The 11,676-nt window shown below is 34.3% G+C and overlaps 3 protein-coding genes and 1 pseudogene across 3 annotated transcripts; all 4 read left to right on the top strand.

Annotated features, from left to right (window-relative positions):
* The first annotated feature begins 265 nt into the window (after positions 1-265).
* Positions 266-911, top strand: LOC100855185 (tubulin beta-1 chain-like; annotated as a pseudogene).
* Positions 912-3,314: 2,403 nt separating this feature from the next.
* On the top strand, positions 3,315-4,867 carry LOC100853017 (uncharacterized). The gene is made up of 2 exons (XM_003632681.4): positions 3,315-3,651; positions 3,987-4,867. Exons 1-2 carry the CDS (start codon positions 3,502-3,504, stop codon positions 4,632-4,634), a joined length of 798 nt encoding a protein of 265 aa, XP_003632729.1. The 5' UTR covers positions 3,315-3,501; the 3' UTR covers positions 4,635-4,867.
* A 611-nt stretch (positions 4,868-5,478) lies between these two features.
* LOC100853054 (uncharacterized) lies at positions 5,479-6,788 on the top strand. The gene is made up of 2 exons (XM_003632682.4): positions 5,479-5,771; positions 6,017-6,788. The coding sequence occupies exons 1-2, from the start codon at positions 5,622-5,624 to the stop codon at positions 6,695-6,697; spliced, it is 831 nt and encodes a 276-aa protein (XP_003632730.1). The 5' UTR covers positions 5,479-5,621; the 3' UTR covers positions 6,698-6,788.
* Positions 6,789-8,315: 1,527 nt separating this feature from the next.
* Positions 8,316-9,824, top strand: LOC100853096 (uncharacterized). The gene is made up of 2 exons (XM_003632683.4): positions 8,316-8,551; positions 8,965-9,824. The coding sequence occupies exons 1-2, from the start codon at positions 8,399-8,401 to the stop codon at positions 9,604-9,606; spliced, it is 795 nt and encodes a 264-aa protein (XP_003632731.1). The 5' UTR covers positions 8,316-8,398; the 3' UTR covers positions 9,607-9,824.
* The last annotated feature ends 1,852 nt before the right edge of the window (positions 9,825-11,676 follow it).

The raw sequence follows: 11,676 nt of genomic DNA, 5'->3' as shown, positions 1-11,676 counted from the left end.
TTTTCTGTGGGTGTTCCGGGTGCATAGCATTGTGTGTATCACTAGTTGATGATGTTAGAGATTGGCTACGGGACATGTAGATAAGCCAGTGAAAAAGTTGATTCCCATGAAATTCCTTTCTACCTATTCCCTACACGCTTGCAGCCATCCACCTATACCCAAGCCTCTACCAGACCTCTCGATTATCTTTTTCATCCTTATGATTGCATGGCCTGCTTACCATGTTCCATTAGGGGCAAAAATTAATGGAGGTATAGATTCTAAGATGGGTATCTTGCTAATCTCAAAAATCAGGAAGGAACACCCTGGTAGAATGATGCCCACATTCACTGTGTTCTCATCTCCAAAGGTCTCTGACACAGTTGTGGAGCCATATAATGCCACCCTCTTGATGTCACTAGTTGGTAGAGAATGTTGACGAATGTATGGTTCTAGACAATGAAGCTCTTCATGATATTTGTTTCAAGACTCTCAAGCTAACTACTCCTAGCTTTGGTGATCCGAACCATTTGTTTTTTGTAACTATGAGTGGGGTTACTTGCTGCCTCAGGTTCTCAGGCCAACTCAATTTCGACCTCCGAAAACCTTTGGCGAACCTCATTCTTTTCTCCCATCTACACTTCTTCTTGGTTGGGCTTGCTATTCTCATCTCTCATGGGTCTCAGCAGTACCATGCACTACCAGTCCCCGTGCTCACCCAGCAGATATGGGATGCCAAGAACATGATGCGTGCTGCAAACCCATGACACGACTGCCACCTTATTACCTCAATTATGTTCAAGGGTAAGATGAGCATTAAAAAAAATGTAGATGAACAAATGATTAATGCTCAAAACATGAACTCTTCCCACTTTGTGGAGTGGATTCCAAACAATGAAAATCAAAACAGCCACAAGAAATGGAGGAACTAGTGCAACAGGCAGCCCGACATGTTTGATTTTTGCATTTGAAATTCAAAGAAAGATAGCAGTTACATGCAGCCATCATACCCATTTTTCTCACCTTTTCCTCTACCCATTTTTCTCACATTTTCATCCACTCAAATATATTCTCATTCTCTCTCATGCATATGCAGCCATCATACCCATTTTTTCTCACTTTTTCCTCCACTCAAATATCTTCTCATTATGCAGCCATCATACCCATTTTTCTCACCTTTTCATCCACTCAAATATCTTCTCATTATCTCTCATGCATATGCAGCCATCATACCCATTTTTCTCACATTTTCCTCCACCCAAATATCTTCCCATTCTCTCTCATGTGTATGCAGCCCACATGCATGCATGCTTGTTCCCAAGGTCTTCAATACTTGGTGGTTCCCAAATAGTCTGCCTCCTAACCACTCCATCCCGAGCCCACGCTCATACATGGCCACCTTTGGCATGCAATCCCACCACCACATTTCATCATTTTTAATTCTTCATATTTTGATATCAAAATTAATTTCCAAATTTTCAATTTTTAAATTTAATTTTCAAAACATCTATTTTCAAATAATTGTCCATAATTCCGATTTTCAAATAATTTTCAAAACTTCAATTCCTTAATATAATCTTCAAGACTCTAATTTCCAAAACTCTAATTTCTTTCATTATTAATTTCCAAAATTTCAATTCTTAAATTTAATTTCCAAAACTCCAATTCTCAATTAATTTTCAAAACTCCAATTTCTTTCAAATTTAATTTCCAAAAATTCAATTCTTAAATCTAATTTCTAAAATCCCAATTCTCAAATAATTTTCAAAATTCCAAAAATTTTTAAATAATTTTCAAAATCCAATTTTCAATCATTTTCAAAACTTCAATTCTCAAATAATTTTCAAATAAATTTTCAAACTCCAGTTTATCAAATAATTTTAATTCCACTTCAATTTTCAAATATTTTTTAATTCTACAACTTTTCATCATTTATTAAGATTTTAGGTAAAAAAAATCTCGTTTTTAATAAACTTGCTACATTTTCTTTCAGGTAAGTACTTTCACAAATTTTCTTTGATTTTCAAATAATCTTTTGTTTCTCTTGATTTTAAATAAGCATGAATATGATTTTCATAATTTCAAAACAAATGGAATTTGTGGGATTAATTCATGCAAAATCAATTGGACTTTGGTGGGACCCTACATATAAGTTTTCTCTTATGATCGTCAACTGTTATTCTTAATGAATATTGCTTGATTTTTGTCTCGCTCTTTAATATGCATGTGATAATTTTATACTTGAGTTAACCTTATTTTCATGATAGCGCATTATTACTTGCTGCTAAGATACGATTTCACTCTTACTTTGCTTATTCTTATACATGATTCGTTTTATTATTTGATCATCTCATTAATATACATTGATTCCGTTATCAATTGTCACATTTGCTTCACCTTTATTTAATAGAAATTCATTTTTAAGGACTTAAAAGGGTGCTACAGTTTTTACCATACTTTCCTAATAAGTAACCTGACTCCCGGATCCGACTTTAGTTTTTCACAGTCTGTCTTTTCTAAATAAGAAGTCATATTTAGAGTTTTTTTTTCTTATTTTGTTTTCCCTTAAAAAAAATAAAACAAAAATAAGTGGTGACTTATGTCATTTTCTAAAAAATAATTTTTAAAAAAATAAAAAAGCGAGCGTGCCATCGGGGGGAACATATTGAGCAAAATGCGGGATCCACGATATAATATAAAAGTTTTTAAAATAGTGTTCATATTTATAATTATTATTTATAACATTCTAATTGAAAATATCTAAAATTTATTTTTAAAATAATACATTTTTAAAACAAATTATTTTTAAAAAAAAACTATTTATATCAATTGTCAAATATGTTTTCCAAATTTAAAAAAAAAAATATTTATATTTTCAATAACCTAAAATTATTTTGAAAAATAATTACCAATTAAAACGTACATAGTTTCAAAAAAAAAAACCTCTTAAAATATTATGAATACCCTAAATTGCAATCAATTTGCTGTTTTCAAAAAACAAACAAATAAAACAAAAAGTATCTGTCAATGCGAGCGGCTGTATTCCAAACTAAGTTGGATTGGAAATTATTTTAGAGCTCGATCAATATCTAGGTTTTTTCAGATAATATTATTTTGGTGCTACAGAAAATTTTAATTATTATTTTTATAAAATAGCAAATAAAGGTAAAAAAATAATTTTAGGTTGAACTTTTCGTATATATTCTTTTCATGTCCACGTAAACATAAAATTTTTGGACAACTCATTCGATATGAGGTCACGAACGACGAAACTAATAGAATCCAAAACATGGGTTTAATTCATTGGTCGGCACTCCACAAGTCTCGCACGGCAATACCAACCCCTGCTGTAGAACCTCCCTGCTACCTTCTTCCAAGTTCCAACAACACGTGGAGGACTGACATCAGATGACGACCTTTTAGTATAATTCTATAAATAGGAAGGAAGGAAGGCCAACCCATCTGCGCATTCCCTATAGCAGAAAAAAAGAAGGAGAAAGCGCAAAGGTTTGCGAGAGAGAAATGGCGGAATTGTTCACAGAGCAGGCGAAACAGTACTCTGAAGCACGGCCAAGTTACCCACCGGAGCTCTTCCAATTCATTGCCTCCAAGACTCCTGATCGCGACCTCGTCTGGGATGTCGGCACCGGCAGCGGCCAGGCCGCCGTTTCCGTGAGTCTTTTCTGTATTCTGTTCTAGATTTGTGGGATCAAAACGCATAAATTGACCAGAAACTAGCGTTCGTTTTGGTTATTTATTTCAAAATCATGGATCAATTGAAGGAGAAGGATGACTTATATTTAAAAAAGTGAGCAATAATTGAGCGTTTTCCAATAAACTACATTAATAGGTCGACGATTGTATCCCATGGGGTAGCTTGCGGAGCAAGCCATCATGAGATATAAAATCAAGAAAGCCTAATTTTAGGGCTTCAGGAATGGCTGCGAACATTTCTGATTGTGAAATTGAATTAGGCAAGTGTATCATAACGTATCCTTGAATTGCAGTTAGCTGGCATCTACAAAAATGTGATAGGCACAGAAACCAGTCAAAGCCAACTGGAATTCGCAGCAAAGCTCCCCAACATCCGATACCAATATACTTCTCCTGTTATGACCATAGCCGACCTTCAAGCCAGCGTCGCAGCACAATCAAGCGTGGATTTAGTCACCATTGCCCAAGCAATGCACTGGTTTGACCTTCCTAAATTCTACCAACAAGTGGAGTGGGTTCTCAAGAAACCCCATGGAGTGATTGCCGCCTGGTGCTACACCGTGCCTGAAGTGAATGAGTCTGTGGACTTGGTCTTTGAGAGATTTTACGCAGATTCCAAACCTTACTGGGATTCAGCCCGTGACTTGGTCGATGACAAGTATAGGAGCATTGAATTCCCATTCAAGCCTGTGGACGGAGAAGACGACACAGGGCCATTCAGGTTCAAAACAGAGAGGATAATGGATTTGGAGGCCTATTTCACTTACATAAGGTCATGGTCATCATACCAGACTGCAAAGAAGGAAGGGGTGGAGCTGTTGAGGAATGATGTGATTGAAGATTTTGAGCGAGCATGGAACAGGGATGGGAAGGGTAAGAAGGTTGTAACTTATCCTATTTATCTCAGGATTGGAAAAGTGGGGAACGCCTGTCAAACTTAAAGGCCCAGCTCAGCCATGGATGAATTTGAATAAAGGCCCCATTCATGAGGAATTGAACTGCTACAGTTCCATTATGATCTTCCCTATTGCTTCTTAAATGAGACCGCGAGTAAATTGACTTTTACCATTTGTTGATATAAATATTTCCAATTGCTTCGTAGCTGGAAGCCTTCAAACAAATTGCCCTGTGACCATCCTAAAATAATATAAAATGAAGACTTAATTATGATTTACATTCCGATTGATCCATCTTCTAGTTTTAAGCCCGTTGAGGGTTATTTTGGGCCTTCCAAATAATTTTGTTACTATTTTATTTTTTAATTTGTATGTTTGATAAAGAAGTGAAAATACTAAGCATTTATTTTTAAACAATCTAACAATTAATTTTATTAAATATTTATTTTGTATTAAAATTTTTTTTTTTGTTTTTCTTTGGGTTAAGCGTTTTCCAATAAACTACAGTAATAACAAAGTGAGCAATAATTTTCCATTATCTAGTTTTTGTTGGTGCACAACCTTTTCGTACATAATGATGGGATAACTATTCAAGGCACTAGCCGTTCTTGGAGTTGGGTTGATTCCAATGAAAACCCTTCCTACTTCTGACCCAACGTAAACTCTAACGAGAGTGGACAAGGGACGGGCTACTCGTATCCTGCCTTCGGTCCACTAGCCGCCCCGGGAGATAGCCTCCTTCATCACCCATGACGTAATCGCCAATGCACCACGTGGTTCAAAACCTTCTACGAACATGGAAATAATGGTAGCGTTGCGTCCTGGACTCTTGATGGGGCCAAAAGAGTCAAAAATGACTATCAACTGAATAATAATAATAATAAACAAACCAAAACAAAAATAAAAATGTCGCTTGTAGACTGTAGGGGCCACCCTGTTGCGGTGCGGGAGCCATTTGAAGCCAAGAAAGATAAATGGCAGAAAAATAAGAGATTGAAATTGAATAGTTGTGAGAAAGCGTGAAGGAGAGAAATGGGGGATTTTTACGACAAGTTGGCGAATAGGTACTCGGAGATTCGGCCAAACTACCCACCGGAACTCTTCCAATTCATTGCTTCCAAGACTCCCGTTCGCGACCTTGCTTGGGATGTCGGCGCCGGAAACGGCCAGGCCGCCCGTTCTGTGAGTTATCTGTATTTATTCCGTGGTAGTTAATTGATTTGTAACTAGGGTTTTTTCGGAGATTTTTTGCCCAAAATTGTGGATCTGATCAAGAGGAAAATCAAATTTCCTTTACATTTTTAAAGCTTAACATCATGGTAAGAGTGGTAGCAATAAAATTTTAGTTATTTCATACAAAATGTTTACCAGGATTTTCCACGGGTCAAATTGGGAAACATTTATCCATTGTTCTGATTGAACTGCAGTTAGCTGGTATGTACAAAAATGTGGTAGCCACTGACATAAGCCAAAAACAACTGGATCTTGCACCCAAGCTCCCCAATGTTCGATACCAACAGACTTCTCCAGTCTCGACCATAGCCGACATCGAACACGACGTCGCACCACAATCAAGCGTGGACTTAATTACCATTGCTCAAGCTGTGCATTGGTTTGACCTCCCTAAATTCTACCAACAAGCGAAGTGGGTCCTCAAAAAACCCCATGGGGTGATTGCAGCCTGGTGCTACACCCCCGCTGAATTCAATCAATCTGTGGACTCTGTCTTTGCGCGATTTTACATTGATGCCAAGCCTTATTGGGATCCAGCCCGCTACCACTTGGACGACAGGTACAGAAGCATTGAGTTCCCGTTCATGCCAGTGGAGGGAGAAGATCACACTGGACCTTTCAAATTTAAAACTGAGAGACAGATGGATCTGGATAGCTATTTTGCATACTTAAGAACATGGTCCGGGTATCAGACGGCACAAAAAAATGGCGTTGAGCTTTTGACAAGCAATGTGATTGAGGATTTTGAGCGCGCATGGAATGAAGATGGAGGTGGTCAGAAGATTGGAGTTTTTCCTATTTATCTGAGGATTGGGAAAGTAGGGATCCCAGGCTCCCAGGCTCCCAGGCTAGAAAATGGCTACCTGGTTAAATAAAACACCATGTAAGGTGAGTTGAATCGCTCCATTTTGACTGAAGTAGCTGCTCCATATGTTAAATAAAATGAAATTGCCGCTTGTAGGATGACTCACTGGTCCAAGACTTTATAATTGCTACATTAAATGTTGTTTTGGATTGGACTTGGATTCAGGGAAGAAAGATTTCCATTTGAGTTTTCAAATAAAATTTTAATTCAAAAGTATTTGAGAATTGATTTGAAAATTTGTTTTTTTAATAATTATTTCCAAAAGGGTTTCAAAGATAATCATAATTTTGGTGACTTTTTTGTTGGGACATTGAATATTTAATTCGCATGTAAAGGTGCATCACAGATTTATGGTAGGAAGGTTGATTGGTGTTTGTAATGTGTCCAAACAACTACCAAAGACTTTAAATAAGTAAACCAATAGGAAATCCAAATATTGAGGAGGAATAAATATTGCAATCGAATTCAATTTTTTTTTTTTATCTTTTTCATATAAGATTTGAAAAGAGCTGAATTTATATAATTATTCAAAATTTGGATTTTTTTATTTTGAATCCAACTTACACTTACCCGTCAGCCCACTTTTAGAAGCAAATAGCAAAATAAAAAATATCCGTCTATTATTTTATTTCTATAAATATTTAATAACATTTTTTTACTTTTAATTTTAATTAAAAAGTTTATTAATTAAATAAATATAAGGACATATAAAGTAGCAGACACGTCATATTGAAGACAAGCACAATCCAAAAAAATGGTACAATATCCACCACGCGATTCAACTGTATAAGTTATAATAGTTAGGATCCATGTTTTCAATCTAACATGGACGGGGAACAGAACTCAAGGGCTTAAACTAAATAGCCTATCCTTGAGCGTCTGTTCCAAAAGTCCATTATTTCACAATTGTGTTTTGGATCTAGTCCAAAAATTAAGATTTGATCCATATAAATTCACTATTTAAGTTTAAGATCTAAAGAAAATATGAAAATTGAAAAGAATAATATGAATTTTTTATCTTTCTAAAAATAACTTTTATTGATTATAAAAAAAAAGAGTAGAAAAACATTAATTTAAATTTTATATCTTTTATAAACCTCAATAAAATTTAATTTAATTTAATGATTTGAAAAAAATACACCATTTTCTAAAAAAATAAAAATAAAAATAATTATTATTATTTAAAAATCAAACATCTTAGAAAATATATATATTTAAAATTATGTATATAAAAAATAACTAAAAATATGTTATAATTATTTTTTTAAATGATATTTTTTAAAAAAAAAAATTTAAATCATTTTTTAAAAAATAATAAATTTTCATAATAATTATAAAAAAAAAATTAAGATCAAAATATTTGTCAAATTTTATGATAGAAAATACTCAAAATAATTTTAAAAAATATATTGATCCCTTCATATTTTATATCATTTCCATCAATTATACAATTTTTACTTATCCAATCTTAATTTTTGTATCCATCCCTAAAAAAACAAATTCTGCCTAACTTCTATCCATGATTTCCAACACGCCGCCTACCGTAAAAATTCTTCATTTGGAAATGTGCCATCTGGTTGCCAATGACGTGGCTGGTTCCCTTGCGTGTGAGGCAAGCTACTAAAACGATAAATAGGAGGGGATCGTCGGAGGTTGAGCGTGTTCAAAATTCAAACAAAGAAGAGATTAAAATTGGAAAGAACGGAAAGAAATGGCTGCAAAATTATACGACACACAAGCGAAGGAATATCGGGATATTCGGCCGAGTTACCCGCCAGAGCTGTTTCAATTCATTGCTTCCAAGACTCCCATTCACGATCTTGCTTGGGACGCCGGCGCCGGCAACGGCCAAGCCACTCTTTCTGTGAGTCTCATTGCTTCCAATACACATTTGGTGGTGGTTTTTAACCATCCTAGCACATTAATTGGCCAGGATACTGGTTTTGTTTTGTTATTTTTCAAAATTATGGATCAATTTGCAAAAAAATCTTGGGTGTTCTTGGCATGACTTTGACGGCTGCCGCCCATAGATTTACTTGCAGAACCAGTCATGATGCTCGCCAGTAGCTAATAGCCATTGGCTAGTGACAAGTGTGGATCCCATAGGATACGATTGGAAAACTAATCAATGATTGTGACTGTTTCTCATTTTCTTCATTTATTATTATAAAAAACACTTTGAAGGGAAATGAGCTTTTGATCGAATAAAAATTAGGCCGCAACTGTTACTTGGGTGTGCCTAGCACACACCATTGTTCTAATTAAAGCGAATTGCAGTTAGCTGGTATATACAAGAACGTGGTAGCCACAGACACAAGCCAAAACCAACTGCACCTCGCGCCAGACCTTCCTAATGTTCGATACCAACAGACGACTCCTCTCATGACTGAAGCCGAGCTCCATCACAATGTTGCAACACAATCAAGCGTAGATGTCGTGACCGTTGCCCAGGCTTTGCATTGGTTTGACATTTCTGCTTTCTTCCAACAAGCGAAGTGGGTACTCAAGAAACCCCAGGGAGTGATTGCCGCATGGTGCTACAGTGCCCCTGAAGTCGATGAGTCCGTGGACTCTGTTTTCAACAGATACTACCTCGAATCTAAGCCATATTGGGATCCCGCTCGCAACATCTTGGATGACAAATATAGAAGCATCGATTTTCCATTCATGCCGGTAGATGGAGAAGTCCACACAGGACCTTTCAAATTCAAAACAGAGAAATTGTTGGATTTGGATGATTACTTTGCATACTTAAGGTCATCGTCAGGGTATCAGATGCCGCGAAAGAAGGGTGTGGAACTTCTGAGGAGTGATGTGATTGAGGATTTCGAGCGTGCATGGAATGAAGATGGAAATGCTCATAAGATTGCAACTTTTCCCATTTATCTGAGGATTGGAAAAGTGGGTAACCCAAATTAAGAAAAGGAACATGCATGGAGAATTGAATTGTTCCATTATGATTGCACGTACTATTACGTGTGCCAAAATAAAATGAACTTATTGATTGTGATAGTTCTATTTTCAGCATTTGCTTCAATCACTAGAACATTTTGGTAAACATCCAATGCTTACAATGAATTATGTAATGACCTCAAGTAATGATGGTGTTTTAATTTACGCGAGAATTTTGTTTTACACTTGAAAATGTCCAAATCCTTATATTTTTTATATTTAAGCCCAAAATCTAATAAAAAAGTAAAAATTAAGTTGAATTACTTTTTAAAATTTCCTGAAATGCCCTTGACCATGAAAAATGAAAAAAAAATAATGAACTTCCCACTTCTCTCTTATTTTCTCTTTTTTTTATTCATTTTACATTTCTCTCACATATTAATCGGTGAGACCATGTAAATTAATTCCTAGTTAAGGAAGTGTCACTATTTCCACCAATTATTTTTTTCTCAAAAAAATATTGAAAATCAATGGCTAAAAATGACTATTACTACATTTTTTAAGTAAATATTTTTTTAAAACCTCATAAAATATTTTTTTTCAAACTTACAAAATATATAATAAATATTTTTTAAACACCTTAAAAAATAATATTATTTTTTTTATCTAATATATAAGTTATTTTTTTATATAAATGTCTTTAAGGTTATAGAAAATTATTTGAATATTTTCTCTATTTTATGGATAATACATAGATATTGTCTTAATATATTCTTTTGTAACATGGTCATCTTTTAACTAATGGTGATAATTAATTTTTAATTGAATAATGTATTATAATTTAATAATTTGAAAAATATTAAAATACCCTTTTAAATATGGAATAGATGTGAACTTGACATGATTTAAATTATTAAAACACAATGTCATCAAGTCAAGCAAATGTATCATAATTTTCTCCTTTTTTTTTTTTTCCTCATACATGATTTCACAAAAAAGGTAGTACCTAAATATTGTGGTTAATTTTCCTTTATATGAGATGTAAATGTACTAAAAAAAATTGTTAAAACTACTTAAATGAAATATGCAATTACAAATTTTGAATGATGAAATTTAAAAATTCAAATTGTAACAATTTTTAGGTGAAGGAATGTGTTGGGGAAAAGTGTCTAATCCTTAGGTGACAAGAAAAAAAATGGTTCAGAATTAATTGAAATCTCGCATAGAAGGTAGCCTCGTACTCCCTTTGTACAGTTAGTATTTTTGTCTTATACAGTTAGTACATTTGCTTGGTATAGTGAGTATAACACCCTTGTACAGTAGTGCAAATTTCATATACAATTCCTGGGTGACAAGAAAAATAAATAAGTGATTCAAAATCAATTAAAATCTTTCACAAATGGCAACCTTGTACACTCTTGTACACTCTTGTACACTTAGTATATTTCTCTTGTACAGTTAATGTAACACCATTGTACAATGATACAATATACCTATCTTAAGTTATGTGTCCACGAAGATATGTTAACCATATTTCTAATGGTTTGGTTGAGAAAATGGTGGATGAATTAGGACTAATTTTTTTCCCCAAACATTATTACTAGGGAAAGTATCAAAATTTCCATGTGGGAGTTAAATAAAGTGCATAACATGAGTATGTAATCCGTGGGTGACAAGGAAAATGAAGAAGTGATTCATAATTGATTAAAATATTTCACAAATGGTAGCCTTGTACACTTAGTACATTTTCCTTGTACAATTAGTGTAATACCATTGTACAATGATGCAATATATCCCTCATAAGTAATGTGTTCACGTATGTGTATTAACCATATTTCTAATGATTTAGATGAGAAAATGGTGGATGAATTAGGGTTAAATTTTTTTCCTCAAACATCATTACTGGGAAAGTATCGGAATTTTTATGCGAGAGTTAAATAAAGTACATGATACGGGCATGCAATTCATGGGTGACAAGGAAGACAAATGAGTGGTTTAGAATCAATTAAAATCTTTTACAAATGATAATCTTTTACACCCCTTGTACATTTAATGCATTTTCCTTTTACAATTAGTGAATACATTCGTAATATGATA

The sequence above is a fragment of the Vitis vinifera genome, chromosome 8, assembly GCF_030704535.1.
Source record: "Vitis vinifera cultivar Pinot Noir 40024 chromosome 8, ASM3070453v1".
NCBI classification, from domain to species: Eukaryota; Viridiplantae; Streptophyta; class Magnoliopsida; order Vitales; family Vitaceae; genus Vitis; species Vitis vinifera.
The sequence above is the reverse complement of the archived record's forward strand: the minus strand, read 5'-3'. Positions and strand labels throughout refer to the sequence as shown.

Coding starts and splice junctions, on each gene's coding strand:
- LOC100853017 (XM_003632681.4), top strand. CDS start 3,502: ATGGCGGAATTGTTCACAGAGCAGGCGAAACAGTACTCTGAAGCACGG. Junction 3,652..3,986: donor GCGGCCAGGCCGCCGTTTCC/GTGAGTCTTTTC, acceptor CTTGAATTGCAG/TTAGCTGGCATCTACAAAAA.
- LOC100853054 (XM_003632682.4), top strand. CDS start 5,622: ATGGGGGATTTTTACGACAAGTTGGCGAATAGGTACTCGGAGATTCGG. Junction 5,772..6,016: donor ACGGCCAGGCCGCCCGTTCT/GTGAGTTATCTG, acceptor ATTGAACTGCAG/TTAGCTGGTATGTACAAAAA.
- LOC100853096 (XM_003632683.4), top strand. CDS start 8,399: ATGGCTGCAAAATTATACGACACACAAGCGAAGGAATATCGGGATATT. Junction 8,552..8,964: donor ACGGCCAAGCCACTCTTTCT/GTGAGTCTCATT, acceptor AGCGAATTGCAG/TTAGCTGGTATATACAAGAA.